The 24,439-nt window shown below is 52.7% G+C and overlaps 1 protein-coding gene across 1 annotated transcript in view; it reads left to right on the forward strand.

Moving 5' to 3' along the window:
* Positions 1-2,681: 2,681 nt before the first annotated feature.
* SLC8B1 (solute carrier family 8 member B1) overlaps positions 2,682-24,439 on the forward strand; it is a 30,000-nt gene continuing 8,242 nt past the window's right edge. The window contains exons 1-13 of the mRNA XM_070386071.1: positions 2,682-2,868; positions 3,053-3,423; positions 4,050-4,291; positions 14,526-14,678; positions 14,783-14,835; positions 14,997-15,053; positions 15,186-15,292; positions 15,387-15,554; positions 16,558-16,665; positions 18,816-18,875; positions 19,173-19,303; positions 21,031-21,172; positions 23,897-24,018. Coding sequence (XP_070242172.1) covers positions 4,136-4,291; positions 14,526-14,678; positions 14,783-14,835; positions 14,997-15,053; positions 15,186-15,292; positions 15,387-15,554; positions 16,558-16,665; positions 18,816-18,875; positions 19,173-19,303; positions 21,031-21,172; positions 23,897-24,018 — 1,257 coding nt within the window. The 5' untranslated portion in view covers positions 2,682-2,868; positions 3,053-3,423; positions 4,050-4,135. The remainder of the gene's footprint in view (positions 2,869-3,052; positions 3,424-4,049; positions 4,292-14,525; positions 14,679-14,782; positions 14,836-14,996; positions 15,054-15,185; positions 15,293-15,386; positions 15,555-16,557; positions 16,666-18,815; positions 18,876-19,172; positions 19,304-21,030; positions 21,173-23,896; positions 24,019-24,439) is intronic.

The raw sequence follows: 24,439 nt of genomic DNA on the forward strand, positions 1-24,439 counted from the left end.
ATAGAAAAGCACTAAAATCATTAACTTGAGATGTCTATATTTCTGTCATTAACAATAAACTTTCACCAAGATGTATGCTTGACTACCACCTCTTTGGAGCAGTTCCTCAGAACTATGTGAGGGGCTATCTGTCTGGCTATCGTCCTCAGTAAGGTCCCAATAAAACCGAGATGCCAAGGTTGTGTTTTTTTTTCAGTTGACACCACACAGGCCCTGGGCCTTCTGAATACAGCTGCTGAATGTCAGATAGATCTACCCTTACTGCAGAGTGATACAGGACATTTAGTTTGTAGTGGTGAAGGGGACTCACCTGGGGTCACTCAGACCTAGGTGCAAAGCTTGGCCACTTCCTGTTGGGTGCCTTGGGGACGGGTTGCTTCATCTCCTTGAACCTCGATTTCCCTCATCTGCGAGATGGGGATCTCTGTAGCCCTCACCCCACAGTAAAACCACTAGGTGGAATTTCCAGGGGGCTCCCTTATGTCTCAGCATAGAAAGAATTCAGCGAGAGGCAAAGTGATAGGTAAGAGGTGATTTTTTCAGGCAGCTGAGAGGGTGCTGCACCCCCAAGAACTTAGGGCTACAGTTTTATAATCAAAAGTGGGAAGGGGGGAAAAGACCACCACCTTCTTCATTCTTGAGTAGACGTGATGTTTCCATCATCAGCTCCTCCTCCAGGTTGGGCAGGAGAGTTTTCTCGCCCTACCTGGAGGACTCTTACCGCACTATGGAAAAATTATTTTAGGTCTCAATACAATGATGGCCTTTCACTTTGAAATGTCACCTTTCCATAAATTACTGTTTGTTTTAGGTGTGCAGAGAGCATGTCCTAGGGGTCATTAACTTTCTGAGCTCACCTGGCAGGATATGGGGCTCAGGCCACCATTGTTTTATTGTTTGGGGCCATGACTCATGGTTCTGTTGCTAAACAAACTGTTGGGTTTTGTGGCTAAGCAAGCCTGCATTCTTGAGTGATTGTTAATTTCCAGGGGTCTCCCATACTTTTTTCTTTACTTACAATCCCCTAGTGGAGTAACTATTTAGTCACCTACTTTGCCCCTTACTCTGTCCCTATCCACAGGGCTATTAAATGGGACAAGCATAAGGACACTGTCACCTAGGCAACTGTACTCTGTAAATCACTATTATCTACGGGCCGAGATTCCAAAGATATGCTCTAGACCGCAATGTCATCCTCTCTAGGGTGGGGAGCTAGAGTGCTCTGAAGGCAGGGAACGCGAGGGTGGTGGGAGGGGTGGGCAGGGAGGAGAGTGGAAGACCACCCAGAGGTGGTGGCCCTTGAGCAGGGTTTAGCATCTAAGGAGGAGTCTGTCAGGGAGACAAGGGAAGGGCTGGCAACCCAGGCAGGCGGCTCTGAAGGAGCAGAGGTGTGGCCAACTGTTAAGTCCCCTACTTCCCTGGCTAGAGCAGGAGAGGGTGGAGGTGGGGATAAAAGATGAAATCAGCAAGGGGAGCTCGGGCTAGATGGTAAAGGGCTTCGATCGATCGCTGGGCTCAGTGGTGGGCCTCGGTCCTCAAGGTGGTGAGGAGACAGGACAGACTTGGAGAGAGGGAGGTGGTGAGATGAGATGTGTGCAACCTGTGGTGGTGGAGGCTGTTGGAGGAGGAAACCCCCAGATCCCTCTTTCGGTGCCCTACCCTACTCCAGGGGCTTCCCTGGTGACCCAGATGGTAAAGAATCTGTCTGCAGTGCAGGAGAAGAGGGTTGCATCCCTGGATCAGGAGGATCCCCTGGAGAAGGGAATGACAACCCACTCCAGTGTTCTTGCCTGGAGAATCCCAGGGACCGGGGAGCCTGGTGGGCTGCCGTCTGTGGGGTCACACAGACTTAGCAGCTTAGCAGCAGCAACAAAAGGAAAGGAGGCTGGGAAACTGGGGAGGAGGAACTAGATCCTCCAGGGCGAGCAGACCGGTCACCTGTTTTGACCTATTTGCCATATTCGTCGTCGTCGTCGTCTTTTTTGGCCCCACTGCGAGGATCTTAGTTTACCACCCAGGAATGGAACCGGTGACCCCTGCAGTGGAAGGGCAAAGTCTTAACCGCTGGACCACAGGGGAATTCCCTGCCATGTTCTTCTTTTAAAGACCAGCCTACTAGATGGAAACGCTGAACCCAATTAGGAGATCTCACAAACAGGCATTTCAAGCAGGGCAGCCAGAGTGTGTGTGTGTGTGCAAGGCAGAGCGTTCACGAAGTGAAAGTGTCAGGTGCTCAGTTGTGTCCGACTCTGCGATCCCATGGACTCTAGCCCACTAGGGTCCTCTGTCCATGGGAGTCTCCAGGCAAGAATACTGGAGTGGGTTGCCATTCCCTTCTCCAGGGAATCTTACCAACCTGGTACCTTCTCAGATACTTATCACCATTGATTACCAGAATAATTTTGACGCCGACTCGACCACCCCTCCCTTGGGAAGAAAACCCCCTAGTTTCACCGTATAAAAGTTCCTCTCCTCTCCTATGGTTTATATGCACGAGGTTTCATCTCAGCTTCTGTTTTAGCAGCGAAAGCAGAACCGACCTGCAGGTGACTGAGAACAGGAAGGCGAGTGGGGAAGACCCTCGGGACCGCGCAGGGCGCCTGTGCCTTTAAGGGAAGGGGCGAGCCCTTGGGGGCGTTTCCTCTGGGCGGGGTTGTATGAGGGGCGTGGCCGGCGCGGGGAGAGCCGGGGCCGAGCCTGGGGCAACCCCAGGGACCAGACCCGGATGCGGCTGGCGGAGGGGAGAGAGAGTCCTAGAAGTCTGGGGCAGAAGGTCGGGCGGCGCGGGCTGGCGGGCGGAGGCTGGAAAGGCCGCGAAGCCCGGCGGGGTCGAGGTGCGGAGTTTGCGGGTCCGAGGCCCGGCCGGAGGTAAGAGGAGCCTCCCCGCCCGCCTGGGCGCGGCGGGAGGATCACGCACCCGGAGTTCATCTGCTCAGCATCCGCCAGGATTGGGAAACGGAGCACTTGGACGTTCCCGGGGTCTCGCACCTAGAAAGTGCAGCCGCAGAAGTGATCGTAACCCCAATTTCCTGCCTCTGCTCCTCCTTATCAGGTCTGCAGATCTTCCGAGCATCTGAAAGTCTAGCCTCGGAGAAGCGCACAGCCGCGCTCAATAAATGCTCCCTTGTGAGCGAGCACCAGAAATCGGCTGCCAATAGAGTGGAGACTCGTGTTGATCCTTAAGTTGGGAACACCTGAGGGCGTGAGCCCTTGTTAAATGAACCCTTATCGTTTGCTCTGACGCTCCCGCGTTTGTCTTCATTTTACGGATGAAGACTCAGAGGCTCAGAGACGTGGAGTGACCGCCCTAAGGCCGCATAGCGCCCCAGTGGCTAAGCCTGTATTGCAGACCTGGAGTGTCGGCTCCAAGTCAGTGCCAAGTGCGGTTACAGAGAACTGCGGAAGGGAAGAGCCTGTCAACAGGTGAGGAAAGAGTGCTGAGACAGGCCCTTCTGCTCCCTTTTCCTTCCCACAGGCACCCCCTCCCCCGCCAGAACTTTGAGCAAAGATTTACAAAAAAAAAAAAAAAAAAAAAACGTTGTTTTCTGGGCTTTGTTTTTCTTGAAGGCAAAACAGTCTCATTAGCAACACGTGGAAGAACCAAAAGAAGAAAACTAGTGTGCCAGGGACTTTCTTTTTTTCTTTTTCCCCTTTCCAGTTTAATTTCTTTGGAAGAAAAATTAAGCTGGTTTTTCCCTAGTGTTGAGGGAAAAGACAGATGCTGAAGTCCAGCCAAGCTCTGCTGCTAACGGGCTGTGTGACTTTGAGCAATTCATTTGCCCCTGGGCCTTGATTTCCCCATCAGAGGCAGTTATTGCCCTGGGTTTCCATGGAAACACTACTGGGGGCTCAGGAGGAAGGGCTATGTACTCTGCCTGCTAGATGAGTCAGGCCCATCCAGAATGTGGCTTCTGCACACATTCCCTCCCCCGCCCCCCGCCCCGCCCCCGGCCTTTGGAGGGGGATGGGAGAGGCAGTCTTCAGGCCCCTCCTGTGGGGTCCTATGGTCTGGTCTTCCGTGACACTGCCCCTTTCTCACTCCTACCCAGCAGGCCTCTGGAGGTGCCAGCTGTTTGGAACTGAAACACTTACGGAAGGGGAAGCATCGGGTGAGGGCCGGGCCCCTTGGGGGCTGATGGCCGGAGGACTGCTGAATGTATCCTGGGTCCTGAGTTTGCTCTGTGTGCTGCAAATGGTGGAGACAGTGTCCGGGGCCAGGGCCCCATCTGTAGGGGCCCACATTAGCTCCCAGTTTCCAGCCGCAGGTGTGAGCCAGACCAGCGTGGTAGACGTGAGTATCCACGCAGGGAACTGGTATCAGGTGGGGATGTATTCAGATGATTTGGTATTTACTGAACACCTACTGTGTACCAGGCACTGAGGTGAACCCTGGAATATGCCAGGGAACGTATACTATAGACAAAAATCCCTGCCCTGATGGAGTGAATAATCTCCTAGGAGGATGGCTAAGTAAACATGTAGATTTCAGGCAGTTGCTCTGCAGATGAAGAGGATGAAGTGGTATTGTGGAGGCTGTGTAGAGGCTGTGAGGTACAGGGAGTATTTACAGCTGTTTCAGATTGGGTGATCACACATGGCTTCTGGGAGGAAGTGACTTTAAGCCAAGCCCTGAGTGGAGAAAGGAAACCACTTGTAACGGACACCAGAAGGAAGAACATTCCATGTGGAAAAAAAAAAAGCATATGCAAAGGCCCTTAGGCAGGAACAAGCTTAGTGGATTTCTAGAACTGTGAGGAGGCCAGAATGGCTGGAACAGGGTGAGTCAGTGGGGAGAATGTTAAGAATGGAGATGGAGATGTAGTGGTGGTCAGATTACGAAAGGCCTTAGGAGCTGAAGCTAGGAGGTGGGATTTGTTTTATGACAGTGGGGGGCCCATGGAAGGTTTTCAGCAGGGAATTCTCATAAATCTGATTTATTTCTTCAAAGAATGTCTCTGGCTTCTCTGGAGAACATGGACTGAGAGGATTTAGGGTAGCAGCAGGGAGACCAGTGGGAAAGCTCTGGCAGCTTCCCAGGTAATGGTTGTGCAGAGAGGAAAGAAGTGGCGGGATTTGGAGTAAATGTCGGAAGCGCAACAAGCATACTGATGGTTTGGATGGAGGGCAAAGTGGTGGAAGAAGGGAGTCACAGATGGCTCCAGATTGCTGGCCTTGGTGTCTTGGCGGGTGGGGGGTGGTAGTGCCTTTGACTTGGATGCGCCAAAGGAGAAACGGTGATGAGAGCAAGGTGGCTTCCTCCTGAGGCAGGGAGGGATGCAGACGGTGGAGACAGGCTGCAGGGAACTCGCATCATTCTGTTCTGATGTCTGTAAGGGGAGGGGAGGTCACAGTGGATCCAGAGTGAAAATCTGAAGGCAGGGGGCTGGGTTCTCGCTTCGTATTTTCTTCGGTGGGAGGACAGAGTAACAAACTCCTCCCCACCTGAATGAACAGCTGAGAGGGTGTTTAGCGCCCACACCGACTTTATGGGGCCACGGGGTACCTTCATGCCCTTTGTTTGAACCAGGCAAACAGGTAATTATGCCCAGTTTACAGATGGGAAAGTGATTTGCGGTTACTCTAGGTTATAAAATTGACTGCTGCCTCTTGGAGGCAGGAAAACAGGGGTTATCTGTGGCTTGGGTCAGATAATCTCTCTGAGTTATTGAGCTCTTCAGCCAGCCAGCGCTGTGCAGAACTCACCAAATCCTGGCCTAAACCCCCCAAGATGAGCCTGATGATTTCTGTGCTGCCCATGAGGATGCTGAGATTCAGGGAGGGGAAGTTGGCCGTGAGGGAAGTTGCAGAGCCAGGACATGAACTCATTGCTGCCTCCTGCTGAATCCAGATCCTCCCTCTCTGGCTTACCGTCTCCCAGGACTACACAGGTGGCTGTCCTTTTGAAAGTCCTGCCAGCCTCTGGCCCGGGAGCCTGCAGGCTGGGAAAGGCCACCCTCTCCTCACCTAGGTCCTTTTATGTAGTCACTCATTCAACAAATACTTCTTGAGCACCTATTATGTGCCAGGAACTGTGCTACACGTGAGGAGTAAACCACTCAGTTCCTGCCCTCATGGAGCTTGTGTTTCTAGTTGGGGACGCACATGAGAAACAGGCTTACAGTTCTGGTAAATGCACAGGATTTCACTGAACGATGAGGATCACAAAACAGGGTAGGGATGTGATGGAGTGAGATGGAGAGAGGTGACCACTTTGCCTTGGGCTGTTAGGGCAGGCCTCTCTGTGGACAGAGGCCTGAAGCTTTGCAAAGATATAGCAGAACAGCACGTGCAAAGCCCCCGAGGCAGGAGCAGAAGGCCATGTCATGTCACAAACTTTGGGAGGCTGGAGTGGCTGGAACAGTGAGCTAGTGGGTGAAGGATGAGGGAGGAGACAGGAGAGGGAAGCCAGATTGCCTGGGGCTTTGTGGACCACTGCAGAAGGCAATGGCAACCCACTCCAATATTCTTGCCTGGAAAATCCCCTGGACAGAGGAGCCTGGTAGGCTACAGTCCGCGGGGTCACAAAGAGTTGGACACGACTGAGTGACTTCACTTTCACTTTGTGGACCACTGTACAAGGTGGGTCCGTTCCCAGGCATACGATGGGAGCCATGCTAGCATTTAGAACACAGGAGGGACATGATCTGGGGTTTTTGTTGTTGTTGTCGCTGGACTGCCAGGGAAGTCCCCAGGAGGGACATGATCTGATTCCAGTTTTTACAAGGATCCCACTGGCTGCAGTGGGAGAATCAACTGGAATGGGTGGAGGCAGGGAGCAGGCTGGCAAAGCCACTGGGGGAGATGGTGGTAGTAGCTTTGGGAAGGGGTCCAAATTAAGATTTTTTGGTGGGGGGTGGGGGGAATAGTACTGGGCCAGCCAGTGCCCAGTGCCCTCATCCTTCCAAGTGTGACCTCAGAGGGCCAGGGACTTGTTTGGCATCAGACTACCAGGGCCCAGTAATTCCAGGACACTCCTTTTGGGAAGAAGGAAATCTGAAAAAAAAAATCTCCACAGATCTGACAGAGAGACTGGACATTTAGAGCTGACCCTCGCAGTCCCGAGGGGAACAAGCTAACAGGTACAAAGAGCTCTTTATCTCTACTCTCAATTTTCACCTCTGGCAAAAATAGTAATCAGCGCTTGTTGTACTGAACACTGAGTGTGAACCAGGCAATGTTCAAAGCACATGAGTGAGCTCGTTTAGCCCTTCATTTCAGGAGCTGGCAAAGTTCAGCCTGCAGGTCAAATCAGGTCCACTGCTGGGTTTTGTACAGTCCAGGAGCTGGGGATGTTTTTTACTTATTTTAATGAAATAATTAATTTTTGGCTGAGCTGGGTCTTCGTTGCCGTACACAGGCTTTCTCTCATTATGCTGAGGGGGGCTGCTCTCTACTTCTGGTGCGCGGGCTTCTCACTACGGTGGCTGCTCTTCTCGCAGAGCACAGATCTAGAGCTCGCGAGCTCAGGAGTGTGGCTCACGGGCTTAGTTGCTCATGGGGAATCATCCCAGACCAGGGATTGAAGCCATGTCCCCTGTGTTAGCAGGCAGGTTCTTAACCACTGGGCCATCAGAGAAGTTCTTGAGAATTGTTTTTATATTTTCAAATGATCGAAAAAAATTTTTGAAAGAACAGTATTTCGGGATGCATGAAAACTCAATTCACACCTCAGTGTCTGTTAAGTACACCTTTACTGGAATGCAGTCATGCCTGTTTGTTATTACGGCTGATGCTTTCACATGATCAACCAGAGTTGAATGGCTTCAGTAGAGAACACTTGGCCCACAGAGGGGGAAACATTTAGCCCTTTACAGTTTGCTGACCCCTGCCTCGTTTTATAAAGGCGGGAACCGAGGCACAGAGAAGTTGAGTTGCCCAAAGTCGCACAGCTCTGAGTGGGGAAGCAGGATTTGAAGCCAGGCTGCACGGCTCCAGAGCCTTGTCCTCAGAAGCAGGGTTCCACCTGGCCTGCTGAGCGGTTTCACAAGGCCAAGGGGCCTCTGGAAAATGGCAGTGTTTTCTGCTCCTTGGTTGGGGTCCTGGTGGGAGACCTGTGATTTTCCACTCCTCAGAGGACTTGCCCTGTTGGGGTCCAGCTGTGGGGTTGGGAGAATAGAAGGGCGTGTACTGACAGGAGCTGGGAGAGGGGAGTTTAGATGTCATCACCCCAGCTCACACCTTCCGCTCCTCTCGTGGGAGCTGGTCAGTGAGGTTAAGAACGTGAGATGTCTTTGAGAGTATTTTAATGTCTGCAGGTAACTGACTCTAGATGAGTGTTTTCATTTCCACTTGCTGCTGTAACAAATTAGTGTAACTTAGTGGCTTAAAATGAGCACACATTTGTTATCTGGGGGTTAGAAGCCCAAAATGGGTTTCACTGGCTTAAAATCAAGGTGTCAGTACCATGTTCGTTCCAGAGGTTCTGGGGAAGGTCCATTCCCTTGCCTTTTCCAGCTTCTAGAAACTTCCTGCATTACTTCCTTGGCTTTTGGCCTCTTCCTCCATCTTCAAAGTCACCAGCCTAGCATCTTTCTCTTTCTCCACCCCCACTTCCTCCCTCTCCCCCCCACCACTTCCCCCCTCCACCCCTCTCCCCCTCACACTCACTGTCTCTCTCACTGTCTGGACCTCTGCTTCCTTCGCATCTCTGTCACTCTGACCCTCCCGCCTCCCTCTTATAAAAATCCTGTGATGACATCTAAAGCCCTCCAGATAATTCTGGACAATCCCCCCATCCCAAGAGCCTCAATTTAATCACCTCTGCAAAGCCCCTTTTGTCACGTAAGGTCACACTTCACAGGCTCTAGGGATTAGGACTGGACATCTTTGGGGATCATTCCTCAGCCAGGGAGGATGAACCAGAAGCTTGTGACTCCACGCTGTCCTCTCCCAGCCCCTCATCCCTCCCCCTGTGAGCAACGAAGCACACAGCACATTCCTGTCCTGCTCATGCACAAGGATGTGCCTTTGGCTGCAGGTAACAACATTTAGAGAGAGCATTCAGGTAATGAAAACCCGAGCCTTTCTTGATGGGCCCCGACCAAAAAATGGAAACAATCAGAATTGTCCCCTTGATACTGGAGTTGTGGACTTGTTTGGCTTCTTAATGGAGGCAGCGTGGACTTTGATAGTCTACAGTCTGCGTGCGCACTTGCGTGCTCAGTCGCTCAGTTGTGTCCGACTCTTTGTGACGCCCTGGACTGTAGCCCACCAGGCTTCTTCGTCCATGGGATTCTCCAGGCAAGAATACTGGAGTGGGTTGCCATTTCCTCCTCCAGGGGATCTTCCTGACCCAGGTCTCCTGCATTTCCTGCATTGGCAGGTGGATTCTTTACCACTGAGTCACCTGGGAAGCCCCCGTCTACAGTTTGATAGTTATAAAGGGTGTGTGCAGAAGCACTTAACAAAACATGTGGCACCAAGATCTGATGGCCAGGCTGGGTTTGATGAAGACTGCCCTGTAGGTGAGGAAGGCAAGGTCCAGACACCTTAAAGGGGCCATTTCCCTGGTGCTCAGATGGTAAAGGATCTGCCTGCAAAGTGGGAGACTGGGGTTTGATCCCTGGCTTGGGAAGATCCCCTGGAGAAGGGGATGATCTCCAGCATTCTTGCCTGGAGAATCCCCATGGACAGAGGAGCCTGGCCGGCTATAGTCCATGGGTCGAAAAGAGTCAGACACGACTGAGCGACTAAGCACAGCACAGCAAGGGTCACCCAGTGAGCTGGCAGCACAACGGGCGCAGACTCAAGGCTGCCTTTCCTCTCAGCTACCCTGTCTTCCACACCAGTCTTACTGGGATAGGATTGAAAACTGACAGCCCGTGGGCTAGTCTAGCTGCCGTGGTTTTGGTTTTGGCTTTGTTTTTTGGTAGTGTGGGGTTGTTGTTGTTGTTCAGGCACTAAGTCGTGTCCGACTCCGTGATCCCATGACTGCAGCGTGCCAGGCTTCCCTGCCCTGCACCGTCTCCCGAAGTTTGCTCAAACTCAAGTCCGTTGAGTCGGTGATGCCATCCAATCATCTCATCCTCTGTCGCCCCCTTCTCCTTTGGCCTTCAGTGTTTCTCAGCATCAGAGTCTTTTTCCAATGAACCGGCTCTTCGCCTCAGGTGGCCAAAGTATTGAAGCTTCAGCATCACACCTTGCAGTGAATATTGAGGGTTGATTTCCTTTCGGATTGACTGGTTTGATCTCCTTGCAGTCTTTCCTTTTATAACTTGGATGCCTTCCAGCAGGGCACGCCCCCTCCAGCTCATCACCACCGTTGCCGGCAGCCCTGGTGGTTTTAGACATTTAGACAGGGCATTCATTGCATTTGCAACCCTCTCCTGTCCATCCTGACCCTTAAAACTTACCCACAGAGGGGAAAATATTTGACCTTCTCTGGATTCCCTGGGGATCCTTACTGACTCAGGGAAGAGGATGAGAGGGGAAGGAGACGGACTGAGAATTCACCACCCCAGACTCAGAGCAGCGCCACATTAGCTCTGCGCCCCTTGGGGAGAGCTGAGTTCGGCTCCTGATGAGTTTCAGGGGAGGGGATGGCCAGCTCAGGGCGCGGGGGCAGGCAGGAATGTGATTCTGGAGGCCAGATTTGGGGGGACCTGCCTTGCTGACTCACTCTGCTGTCAGGAAGATGGAGAGGAGCTGGGCTGGGAGAGTCTCCTGCTTTCTCCCTGGCTGACTCAGCACTGGAAGGAGCCTGGGGCAGGAGGTGGGGAAGGGGCTCTGCCCCTGGTGGGCTGTTTCCTCCGGAGCTTCAGCTAGTAACTTTCAGGCAGAGCTGAGTTTGAAACCAGCTAGCAGTGACAGGCTGTGTGCCCTGAGGTGAGTCCCTTTGCCTCTCTGTACCTCAGTTTTCTCATCTGTGAAGCGGAAACAATTGTACCAACCTCCTAGGTCTGTTTTGAAGACTAGGCGAGTTGGGATCCAGCACAGTGTGTGGCAGTGGCACCCACTCCAGTACTCTTGCCTGGAAAATCCCATGGACAGAGGAACCTGCTAGGCTAGAGTCTATGGGGTCGCGAAGAGTCAGACACGACTGAGCGACTTCACTTTCACAGTGTGTGGCAAAAAATTATGAGTCCCGGCTGTGTGCGACACTTTGATGGGGGAGGCGGACGTTAAGTCAGTCTGTGATCCTACAAATAGCAAGAGAAGTGCTTTGAAAAGGAAGACCAGGGGTGAAGAGAGTTTATAACTGGAGGATCTGCCCTGTTCTGGGTAGGGTAGTCAAGGAAGACTTCCTGGAAGAAGCATCTGAGGATTGGAGGATGAATGAGTGGTGTTTTTTTGAGGAAGGTGCCCCAGGCAGAAGGAACAGTGCATGAAATAGGCATGGCGGGCTCAGTGCGGCGTCTAGAGAGAGCCAGTAAGCAGGGGATAGAGGTTACCAGAAATTGCACCTCCAGCATTGCATTGCTAGAAGTTCAGAGAGGGCTTGTGGAGGGGTTAGAACTGTTACGTGAACAGTTCAGTGGCATTTAAGACGTTCTCATTGTGCAACCATCACCACCATCCACCTCCAGGACTTTCTCATCTTGCAAAACTGAAACTGTTCTCACTAAATAACTCTCCACTTCCCTTCCCCCAGCTGGCAGTCACCATTCAGCTTTCTGTTTCTGTTAAGTCTGACTGCCCCTAAGTACCTTGTATAAATAATGATGGAGAAGGGAATGGCTACCCACTCCAGTATTTTTGCCTGGAGAATCCCGTGGGCAGAGGAGCCTGGTGGACTACAGTCCATGAGTCACAGAGAGTCAGACACAACTGAGCATTAAACACTATCCTATTTCACTTCGCACGATGTCTTCAGGGTTCGTCCATGTAGCAGCTTGTGCCAGAATTTTCTTGCCCCTTTTAAGGCTGAATGGCATTCCGTCATAGGATAGGCCACGTTTTGCTCAGCCTATTCCTCCACTGATGGACACTTGGGTTGTTTCTAAACCTTTCGGCTGTTGTGAATCAGGCTGCTATGAATATGGGTGTGCAAATGTCTCTTTGAGACCTGACTTTCAATTCTTATTCATGTATACCCAGAAGTAGATTTGCTAGATTGTATGGTAATTCTATTTTTTTTTCCAGTTTTTGTTAAGATACAATTGACCTACAGTACCATGTAAGTTTAAGATGTACAGCATAATGCTTTGACTTACTTGTATTATGAAATGATGACGACAATAAGTTTAGAGAACATCCATCATCATCTACAGATACAAAAGTTTTTTTCCTTGTGATGAGAACTCTTGGGATCTACTGCCTTAACATCTTTAATATATACCATCCAGCAGTGTTAACTATAGTCATCACTTTGTACATTACATACCTAGAACTGGTTATTGTATTTTTAATTTGGGGAGGGGGGACCTGCCATGCTCTTTTCCACAACATCTGTACCATTTTTACATCCCCAAGAGGAGTTGCACAGGTGTTCCATTTCTCCCCAGCCTCTCTAACACTTGTCAGCATGAATCTTTCTAATGAATATTCAGGGTTGATTTCCTTTAGAATTGACTGGCTTGATCTCTTTGCCGTCCAAGGGACTCTCAAGTCTTCTCCAGCACCACAATTCAAAAGCATCAATTCTTCGGCACTCAGCCTTCTTTATGGTCCAACTCTCATATCCGTATGTGACTACTGGAAAAACCATAACTTCGACTACACAGACCTGACCCGGGAATTGAACCTGCGTCTCTCGTGTCTCCTGCATTGTCAGGCAGGTTCTTTACCGTTAGTGCCACCTGGGAAGCCCCAGGTAGAGCTGTGGGGAGGGTATTTTAGCAGAATCCCTCAGAGGTTTAAGCTATTTCTCCCTCTGCAATACTGTTAGGGCTCTGCCCATATCCTTTGGACCCTTTTTTTTCTGGCTGTGCTGTATAGTATGGGATGTTAGTTTTCCAGGCTCTCGGCAGTGAAAGCGCAGAGTCCCAACCACTGGACCATCAGGCGGTTTCTGACCCTGCCATTTTGGTGGGCTTCTGTTGACTTCAGGTCACCAGTATCTTCTTCCAGAACCACCTGCAAGCATGGCAGGCCAGAAGCGCTGGGGACCTAGCACCTCCCTCCCTGGCTCTGCTCACCTGATGACTGATAGGAGTTGGTGTATAAATACCCTGGCTCCCTTGCCCCTGGGGCTACCATCCCGTGGCGGGCACCGTCTCAGCCCAGCCTTCACTGGTTGCTTCTCCTGTCCCTGGCTCCCTTCCCTGTCTTGGTGCTGGTGCTCTCCACACCTCCCCACTGTGCTGCTTGCTTAGAAATCCTTGTCTCTAGGGCGCTTCTGGAGGAACTCAGACTGTGAGACTGTCTGACTCAGCACTTTCACTTCTGGAAATCTCTCTGACCAAACATTCTCACATGTGCCCAGAGAGTCATGTGCAAGGAAGTTGACGGTTGGCGCTAATGGAAAGGTAGACACTCTCAACTGCTTGTCATTAGGGAAATGTTCCCTGTATTGCAAGTCATCCATGGCATGAACTCCTGAGGCTACAGTGAGCCAGGAATGGGGCAGTAATGGTCAAGGATAGAAAATTTAGGAGAACCTCAAATTGCCTGGATTCCAGTGCTTTCTCTACCACTGGGTGTGAAATACTGTCTTTTAAGACTCCTTTTCTGTATAATGGGCAGGATAATCTTATCTTCCTTGTAAGATCATTGTGTAGATTAACTGAGGTAACCTTTTAAGCTCAGCACTGTGCCTGGCATATAGAAATCACTCAGAATGTTTTTACTTTCTTCATTGTGTCTGTCAAGATGTTAATAAATGGCATGTCTGTGAAGTGGTAAAACTCAAGTTGCAGAAATAAGAACTTTAGGACAGACCCATTTCTATAAAACAAAACAAACTCTGTACTAAGATATATCTACAAATGTCATTAAACTGAGAAATGTCTGTAAGGGTCTGCTTCAAGCTGATCATGGCAGGAGAGAAGTGGGGTTATGGAGGGCAGGGATGAGAAAGGAGAATTTAGAACTCGTTACATATTGTTTCTTTTTCTTTTTTTGCCATGCTGCATGACTTGCTGGATCTTAGTTCCCCAGCCAGAGATTGAACCCAAGCCCTGGCAGTGAAAGCTCTGAGTCCGAACCACTAGACCACCAGGAAATTTCCTGTTTTGTTTTAAATGTGTGTATTCATGACTTGCTTCCCAGGTGGCTCAGTGGTAAAGGATCTGCCTGCCAATGCAGGAGACACGGGTTCGATCCCTGGGTTGGGAAGATCCCTTGGAGGAGGAAATGGCAACCCACTCCAGTAATCTTGCCTGGAAAATCACATGGACAGAAGAGCCTGGCGAGCTACAGTCCTTGGGGTTGCAAAGAGTCGGACGCAACTTAGTGACTAAACAACAAATTCATGACTGACTTGTGTTCAAGTACAGGTTTATTTTTAAAAATGAAAGCGTGCAGCTGGAGCCCGGGAAGTTTAGGGACCAGGCTGAAGGAGGTTGTCTTCGCTGCTTAGGTGGGGCTGGTCCAGTGGACCACGGGGTGGTGGGTTCTGACATCCGCCCCCGCCTCCCTTTCCACAGTGTCGAGAAGTGTGTGGCCTGAACGCCTCTGACCGCTGCGCCTTCGTCCGCACCAACCCCGACTGCCGCAGTGACGGGGGCTACCTGGACTACCTCGAGGGCATCTTCTGCCACTTCCCAGCCCGCCTCCTCCCTCTGGCCATCACCCTCTACGTGAGGCCCCGCGCTGGGTGGGGGGCCGGTGAGAGGGGCCCGTGGCCCCAGCAGGACTTAATGCTCTTTCCCCCTCTCTGGCCTCCCCCTCTACCCTCACCCAGGCTTTCTGGCTGCTTTATCTGTTTCTGATTCTGGGAGTCACCGCAGCGAAGTTGTGAGTTCGGCCCTGGCCTGATGTCCAGCTTGTAGACAGGAGAGGGGGTCCCGGGGTGGGGAGGTTGACCTGGGGAGGACCCACCCTGGGCTTGGGGGGGAAGGACTGGGGGCAGGAGCCACTCGCCGTGGAAATACTCACCCCTGGCCTCTCCTCTGTAGCTTCTGCCCTAACCTGTCGGCCATTTCCACCACACTCAAGCTTTCCCACAACGTGGCAGTATCCTTTTGGTCCAGTTCTGGTACCCTGGAGGGAGGGCCGGAGGGTGTGAGGGGCTGGGAGACGGGGGACGCCTCGTGGCCTGGGCAGCCTGGAGCGCCTGCACTGAGGCCCCTTGACACGTCCCCCCATGGCGTCACCTTCCTGGCGTTTGGGAACGGGGCCCCGGATATCTTCAGCGCCCTGGTGGCCTTCTCAGACCCGCGCACAGCTGGCCTGGCCTTTGGGGCCCTGTTTGGTACGAGCGAGCAGCCCCGGCTGCGGGTGAGGGGGCTGGGAGGGCAGCGGGAGGTGGGCGCGGGGCGGACCGAGCCTGGCCTCCTCTCCCGCAGGCGCGGGCGTGCTGGTCACCACCGTGGTGGCCGGTGGGATCGCCATCCTGCGTCCCTTCACGGCGGCCTCCAGGCCCTTCCTCAGAGACATCATCTTCTACATGGCAGCCGTGCTGCTGATCTTCACCGCGCTCTACTGCGGCAGGGTCACGCTGGCGTGGGCGCTGGGTGAGCCACTGCGGGACCAGGGCGGGATCCCCCCAGGGCTGACGGCTGGGAGGCACAGGGCCAGGGAGGCGGGGGCGTTGGGGGGGGGAGTGGAGATGGGAGCGGGTGGTCTGCAGGGCACAGAGTCCCCTTTGGTTCCGAGTGATGGAAGCACTGCTTGGGACCCTGGTGGCCTGGGCATGAAAGGGAACTTGTGGTTCCGATCACCGAAGAGGGCAGGGGGAAGTCGGGGTGACGTTCTGGGTTTTCACAATTTCCAGTTTTCATGAGCGGTACAGCTGAAATGCTGACTGTGACCCACAGGGTCACTCCATCCAGATGGTTCCAATGACATGATGGAGGGGCGACTTACAGAGGATTGAGAAAAACCAGGGAGGGTGACTGTGGTGCAGAGACGCTAGGGGTCAGCAGCAGTGGGAGCTCCTGAAGTAGGCAGAGAATGGGGTGGCTGGAGCCTGCTGAGGGCTCCAGGCCCAGACCCGGGGTCACCCAGCCTGAGCGAGAGTTGCGGAAGGTCACGGGTCCTGCCAGAGACAGGGCCCCACAGCAGGAAGGGGGTGCCCCAGACCCTCCCCTGCTGCCTTCTGATTCATTCTTGGGGCTCCATGCGCAGGCCCAGGGCAGCCAGAGACTGGGGGATACAGTCCGCAGGGGCTCAGCCTCCCAGGGCACAGAGCAGCACACTAGCCCTTCGCACCTGAACTGTGTTCCGGAGGCCACTGTTAGTGCCAGGCGTTACACCCACTGTTGATGGATGGATGGGTTGGGTGGGGGGAAGGCAGGGGTGGCGTTGGTAGGGAGAAAATATGGGCCAGGGAGAGGAGGGGGTGGCGCTCCAGGAAATGGCCCTTTGCGGGCTGGGCTGGGCTGGGCTGGGCTAGGCTGGGCTAGGCTGGGCTAGCACAGCCACTGCCACCAGGTGCCAGCGACAGAACTGGGCGCCCTTGTTCTCTGGGCCCTGCGGCCAGGACACCACTTGGTGACTGCGTGCCCTTGTCCGCAGGTTACCTGGGCTTCTATGCGTTCTACGTGGTCACCGTGGTTCTCTGCACCTGGATCTACCAAAGGCAGCGGAGGAGATCCTTGGTCTGCTCCATGCCGGCCACCCCAGGTAAGGTCTGAGTGGAGGCCCCCTGGGTTTGGAGCCCTCTGTGCCCAGAAACTGCTGCCTCTGCTTCCTGAGGCCTGTGCCAGTGCCCATCTCCTCTTCCTACTGTTTCTACTTGTTCTACCAAGGTCCCCCCTCCGTGCCTTCGCTTGTGCTGCTAAAGCCTCATCATCACCTCCTTGTCCAAGTTCATTAGTTCTTCATGCTCCTGCCTGTTGCTGGGGCAGATCTTCTAAGAGCTGTCACCTCCTGCATCCCAGAATGCGCCCCCTGCCAGGTGCTTCCACATGCACAAATACACACACACACATCCAGAACTATGCAACACACACATTCACAAATGCATAAACAGTATGAACATACATAACACATACACAACACATACAAATACACATTCACAAATACATACACACATACAACCCACAGGCTTCCCAGGTGGCGCAGTGGTGAAGAATCCACCTGCCAATGCAGGAGACCCCAGAGATGTGGGTTTGATCCCTGGGTCAGGAAGATCCCCTGGAGAAGGAAATGGCTACCCACTGCAGCATTCTTGCCTGGGAAATCCCATGGACAGACGAACGAGCCTGGTGGGCTACAGTCCATGGGGTTGCAAAGAATTGGACACAAATGAGCGCATGCACACACACACACACACACACACACCCCCACACACATATATAGATACATGTCTCGAGCTGAATGGGGCTTCTGCCTTAGGAAAAGACATGGTTCCCCCATTTACCCCAGTCCCCAGTGCTCTCTGTCGTCAGCCCTGACATGTACAGATCTGATTATGTTGGGAAACCAGAATTCTTCCCTCAAGCCTCTTTCGCGTGGTCCCACGACGTGCTTGGCCCTCTTCGGCATGTGAGCCTGAGAACCTTGCCCGTGATCTGTTGCCATTTGTGCTGGGCCTCAGCTTTCTTCTCCAAACTCATTCACACCCCAGACTCCACTCCCCAGCTGTGCAGGGCCACCCCCACCTCCCTGAACAGGTCACGCTCCCTCTGGCTATCTCCAGGCTTTGTGTGTGCTGTCCCTTTTCCATGGTGTGTCCTTCTGAAAAGACTTAAGGACTCAGCCTGGAGGGAGCTCTGCAGAGACCCCCAGGTGTCTCTTCTGGGCTTGCACAAGCTTTCAGACTCACCCCAGTACGGCCTTTATCTCTCCATTCTGTTATTAATTTGCTTATGTTTCTGTCCATTGGACTGTGAGCTTCCAGAGGGCCGGACTGTATCATCTCCTGAGGTGGTGGCACACGTGTTGGTGACTCCTCCTACAGGAAGTCTACCATGATTTTTCTCTCTTCTCTTTATCCACTGGGCCTTCAGAGTTTAGCACATAGTACCCTGTGCTCTCTTTTAAACCCATCCTAGCCCACTGGGCGGGAGAAGGCAATGGCACCCCACTCCAGTACTGTTGCCTGGAAAATCCCATGGATGGAGGAGCCTGGTGGACTGCAGTCCGTGGAGTCGCTAAGAGTTGGACACGACTGAGCGACTTCACTTTCACTTTCCACTTTCATGCATTGGAGAAGGAAATGGCAACCCACTCCAGTGTTCTTGCCTGGAGAATCCCAGGGACGGAGAAGCCTGATAGGCTGCAGTCCATGGGGTCGCAGAGAGTCAGACACGACTGAAGTGACTTGGCAGCAGCAGCAGCCCACTGGGCTGGAACAGAAGGGGAAAATGAGGCCTGGAGAGTCACACAGAGGCAGAATCAGGGCTAGCGCTCTTCACTTGAGAATAGCCATTTTCCTTTTGGGAACCCTTTCTCTTAAGGGCTCGGTCCTCTAATCCCGAGGACTCCTGAGAAAAGTTTCAGACTGGAGAAGAAAAATATGTCGGGTTCCAAGTTCTGAAAGGTGCAACGTGGGAGTCAGTAAATGTTTGAGTTTTGTCTTCAGATGGCCATATTAAATTTGACCTTACTGCTGCATCACTATATTTGAAAATGTTTTGTGAGTTAGACTTCCTGAGTCTGTAAGAATTCCTGAGCATACAGGGTGATTGCTGAGAAGTCCACGATACAGAGAGGGCCTGGACACTTGCACCCTGAATACTGAGCGGTCCCAGAGGTGCCCTACCCTAGAATAATGGTGGGAGGGCTGGGCGCCCCACCTGGCTCGTGGGAAACGCCTCTCTCTCCTACAGAGATACTGTCAGATTCCGAAGAGGAACGGATGTCTTCTAACACCAATAGCTATGACTATGGTGAGTCCAGGGGCTCTGTGTCCAGCTGGGGTGGGGGTGCCAGCTGGACTGGGCTGGAGAGGTGGGCAATGGAACCATCCAGCAACCCCCCCACCCCACCCCACCCCCCTCTCAGGAAGGAGGCAATGAACACCTTTCACAGCAGGCTGAGCTGGGTTTGCCTTCCCCGCCCCCCACCAGACTCTGGGCTTTTTCCTTCTTCTCAGGGGTTGAGGGCACTGGTGGGAGGGAAGGGAGAGGGTTTCCCAGAGGCTGAGCCAGCCACAGACACCTGCCTCTCCCCGCTTGCACCCCCAGGTGAGGAGTACCGGCCGCTGCTCCTGTACCCGGAGACCACGGCCCAGATCCTGGTGCAGGCCCTCAACCCCCTGGATTACAGGAAGTGGCGGACCAAGCCCATGTACTGGAGGGTCCTCAAGGTGTTCAAGGTCAGGGGGGGACCCTGGGGCCAGGCTCCTGACTTGGTGACAGCACAGGACAGTGGCCCCTCTGCCTTCTCCAGAGCAGTGAAGTCAGGGGCGGAGTGGGGGACTCTGCTGAGGACTTGATGGGGAAATACATGAGACTGGGGCTCCGTGGGGAATGTGAGTCATGGAGCATGGCTCAGACTTCTCCCCGCAAAGAAGGAAGGGGAGCATCTTCCCAAGGACAGAGAGGAGGTTGGGGACTCCTGACCTGCTGAGAGCCAGGAACTGGGGCAGGCGAGAGTGTGGGTCACAGTGAGTCTAAATGAGATTAAAATAGCACTTTTCTGACCCCTCACTGCTTCCCTGGGCTACCTGTCTCCTGAGGTCTGGATGTGAGCAGGCTGGTTTCCATGAGGCAGGACTGCAGTGCTTTCCACCACCCAGACCCAAAAAGCCAGAGGCCTCACCTCCTAGCCCTCCACCATGGATACCTTTCAGGCCTCCTCAGACCCAGGGGGCAGATAATGAACAACTAATACTTATACCCCAGGACAGCTCTGGCTATATCATGATCTCAGGCAAGTCCCTTCATTGCTCTGAGCTTCAGCTTCCTCCACTGTGAAATGGGGTAATGATAGCGCCTTTCTTCTGGAATCCTTGTGTCAGTAAGTTAGTGCTGCAGCAGTGCTGTGTAAAAAACAGCCCCCAACATCTCACTGACATATGATGACAATATTTATTCTCATCCAGTCATCTGAGATGACTCTGGTTGGTGCTTCAGGTCTGCCCCATATCTCCTTCTGGAGCCAGTGGGAGTATGCTGTTTTCTTGGCAGAAGAGACCAAGGCAGACTCCCCAGGCACAATTTATGCCTCGTTCACATCACATTCACCAACCGCCCATTGGCCAAAGCAAGCGGCATGGCCAAGTTCGACATCAGTGGGACAGGGACATATATTCGGCAGACTCTAGTCATTTGACAAAAGTGTGGGGGTGATCAGTTCTGTTACGGGTGGAGGGGGATTGAAGAGTTGGGAACCAAATCCAGCCTATCGCAGTGGTTGTGACAATTTGATGAACACCCTATGTGAAGGACTGACTCTGGTGCTTAGCATGTGGTAAGCACTCCATACGTGTTGTTGTTAGTTTAGTTGCTGGCTAAAAACACAAGGTGTCGAGTCCGTCAGAGCTGGCCCTGTAGCCCGGTTTCACAGCCTGTGTGGCTTTGGAGAAGTTTCTTAGCCTCTCTGAGCCTCAGTTTCTTTATCCAAAAGGTAGGAAAACTAAGAGTTCCTCTTCAGAGTGTTGGCAGTGGCCAGCACTGGGTTGTTGGCGGTGTGTTCAGCAGCAGTCGGAAGCGCCTGGGGGCCTGCTCCAGGTGGGCGCTTCAGTGGTAGCACCTTGTTCTTTTGTTAATTGATTGATTCATTGTTTGCACCGGGTCTTCATTGCTGTGGGCGCCTTTCTCTAGTTTCCTGAGCGGGGGCTACTCCCTAGTCACGGTGTGCGGGCTGCTCATGCAGTGGCTTCTCTTGTTGCGGAGCGTGGACTTCAGGGCGCACGGGCTTAGTTGCCCCGTGGCCTGTGGGATCTTCTCGGACCCAGGATCGAACCCGTGTCCCCTGCATTGGCAGGCGGATTCTTAGCCACCAGGGAAGTCCAGCCTGGTTCTTGAATGACTGAGCTCAGGGCGGAGGCCAAGCCCAGGCCTCCCTGCCTTCACCCTCCTGCCTTCCTGCACTTGACAGCTGCCCGTGGAGTTCCTGCTGCTCCTCACCGTCCCCGTCATGGACCCCGACAAGGAGGACAGGAACTGGAAGCGGCCCCTCAACTGCCTGCACCTGGTCATCAGCCCCCTGTTCCTGACCCTGACCCTGCAGTCGGGGGCCTGTGAGTATCCCTGCCCCCGGGCGGGCCCAACCCCCCTCCTCCCCACATTCCCGAAGTTTTCTTCTCAGCCACCCCAGGGGACCCTGGACCAGCGGGGCAGTCCTGGACATACAGTAGACGCTTAATATGTGCTTGTGCCACGAGCCTCCGGTGGTCCACCGGTCACACTGGCTCCAGAGAGGAGCGACACGCTGGTGGCCCTTGGACCAAATCCAGCCCTCTGGCACATTTGCTTGCGTTACCAAATTTACAGAGTTGATGTCAAAATCCAGAGCTGGATTTCTCAAGATAATCTGAGCCACATTCCTAACAGCAAAACTGGCAGAAGCTGAGAAGAAGCAGGTCCCCACCGCCCCCAGTGCTGGTGCCCACTGACTAGCTCCTCACAAACCCCTCCACTGCCTACTGAGTGACCTGGGTGGTCCCCGCTGGCCTTGAGCCTTCCCCCGTCTGCCCCAGGCTTTCCTTTTCTGACCTGTTTTGGCTAGAGCACTGCCCAGTCTTGTCAGGTATCTTCTCACTCCTTCTGCTCAGGTTCTTCCTGTTGTCTGACTTGAGTATCTCATGCTGCCCAGTCCTCTCTCTCTCATCTGGGCTCCTGCCCCTCAACCCAGGGGCATCTCCTGGAGGTGGCGGTATGGTTTTGGTAGCAAATACAGGGCTGAGTGTGGCTTTTTTTTTTGTTTTTTTTTTGCTAATGAGCGTCAGGATGAAAAGGCTGCCAAATTCTGTTTCTCTTCCAATTTATGGGAAGACGTGGTCGCTGAGAAAGGAGTCAGTGTGAACCCAGAGATGGGAAGGGCTCCCCCTAGTGGTGCCAGCGGGCTGGTTCATGACAGCCCTGCCTCTCCAGTCCCCCGGGGACTTGGTTCATCATTCTTGTGGCTTCTTAAGAGAAGGGTTCCCAAGCATTCAACATTCAAGAACATCTTGATTTTTCTCCCATTCTAAACTGTTGTATTTGATATTTTTCTTTAATCAGTTCTTTTTTTTTTTTTTTTAACTTCAGTGTACTGGAAAGGAATCTGTTTCACCGGCATCAATGGGAAACCAGCCTTGTTTCCAGTACACTTAAGATAGTTAAATCTGTTACTGTGAGAGTGCTGAAGATGGAATCCGTTTACGGAGATGTGATTCTATGATATTTAGTGCCTTGTCCACCTGCCCCAACACCGTCTAGTGGTAGCAGGTCCATGCTGGGGAAAGACTGGTTCGGGCTAACGCGTTTGTGACCCCTTCCAGGTTGATCCCTGCATAGAGAGAACCCCCAGACTTGGCACCCTGCCCAAGGTCTGGGGGTTCTCTCCATCCAGGGGTCAGCCCAGCAGGGGGTCACCTGCCCAAGGAGGTGACATGTCTGCCAGTCACACCTCCTAATCTCACTGCCAACTTCCATCTTCCTTCTCAAGGCCACCCTCAGAGCCCTCTTTCTTCTTTTTTTCCACACCACCCAGCATGCAGGATCTTAGTTCTCCAATCAGGGATCAAACCCATGCCCCCAGCAGTGGAAGCAGTCTCACCACTGGATCACCGGGGAAGTCCCCACAGCCATCTTTCTAAAGTGCCACTCGTCACATGTTGTGATCACTCCCCCACTCTAAGACCTCCAGGGCTCCCCAGTGCCTCTTGGAAAAAGGCCACGTCCCCCAGCCGTCATTCGAGATCTCCGAGATCCTGAGCCAGCCACCTTCCCCGGCCCTTTATCTGCTTTTGGTGACACAAATCTGCTCAACTCCTTCCCTTCCATCGCTTCCCTCTGCCCGTGGAACCCTTGTGCCATCCTCTGTTTACAACTCAGCTCACATCCTCAGCCACCAACCCGTGCCCCTGTCTCCTCCTGAAATTCCTCCGGCACAGGACTGAGAAATACAGAGAAAGGACCTCTCACCCAGGTGTCAAGTTCCAAAGCCAGCTCTGCAAGTGAAAGTCACATCCGTCAAAATTGCCCCCCAAAAATCTCCTGCCGTGTATTATGTGCACGATTTTATATATTCAGCCCCTTATGTTATCCTTAGTGCACTGATGTTTATGAGCCCATGAGCTGGACTAAAGAAAGAAGAAAAAGTCTTGTTACATGTGTCTGGCCAATTGAATCATCCATTGCCTTTAAGACTGGTGATGTAAGGATGGTATATGGGAATTTCTAGAATGTTCTGCCTGCCTGCAGGGTTTCCTCCCTTAGGTGTTTTAACATGAAACCTCTAAAACCTTTGTAACTTTGTAGTGGGTTGGTTCATAGAGTAGACTTCTCAAGAGAGCCAGAATTAGTAAGGTTGAGTTCGACTGTACAGGTCATCTCATGGAGCCATGCCTATCCATTGGTAATGCCTGGCTGGAGGGTGCTCCCTTTAAGCTCGGGTGGACCGAAGCAGCATGGTTGATCAGTGATGTCTGCCTTGGGCATGAGAAAGGATAGAAGGAGTGAGTGGTCTTAGCCATTCCTATCTTAGCTTCAGGCTGGAGAGTCTGTTTTTCATGTCTGTCTTCCCAGTGTGAGTAGCTCAAGGGCAGGGGGCTATGTCTTCAATTTATCTGTCTCTCTGAAGTTCCTAGGACAGGGCTGGGCACACAGGTGGTCTCTACCTTATATCCAAACAGTTGTTTGAGTTTTATCTGTGGGTTTTATCCCCTCCACACCCTCTCCATCATGCCAAGGGGCTTCCAGGAGGAGCTGCCAAGTTGAAGCCGTGGAGAGGACCAGCTCCCTTTCTCATCCCTCTGCAGATGGCGTCTATGAGATAGGTGGCCTCTTTCCCGTCTGGGCCGTGGTGGTGATTGCGGGCACGGCCTTGGCTGCAGTGACCTTTTTTGCCACGTCCAACAGCGAGCCCCCCAGGTTTCACTGGGTAAGAAACCTCGGCTCTCCAAACTGGGAGGGGGGATGCTGAGGTCTCCTAGGCAGATATCCTGGGACTGTTAGGCCACTAATCACTTTCCATGATAACAGGTCTTTAAGGCCACTTTTAAGAGATTTTGTGCCTGTTCAAGTTCCTCTTTTTTTTTTTTTTTGGTAACAACTTCATTTTATTGAATTGCAATTCATACACACATACAAGTCACCCACCTGAGGTGTACAATAACTGTATTTATTATATTTATAGGACTTCCCCGATGGCTCAGATGGTAGAGAGTCTGCCTGCAATGCAGGAGACCTGGGTTCACTCTCTGGATCGGGAAGATCTCCCGGAGAAGGAAGTGGCAACTCCATTATATTCATGGAGTTGTACAACCATCACAGTTTGGGATTCACCACCACAAAAAGAAGCC

This window comes from Bos mutus, chromosome 17, assembly GCF_027580195.1.
Source record: "Bos mutus isolate GX-2022 chromosome 17, NWIPB_WYAK_1.1, whole genome shotgun sequence".
In the NCBI taxonomy this organism is placed as follows: Eukaryota; Metazoa; Chordata; class Mammalia; order Artiodactyla; family Bovidae; genus Bos; species Bos mutus.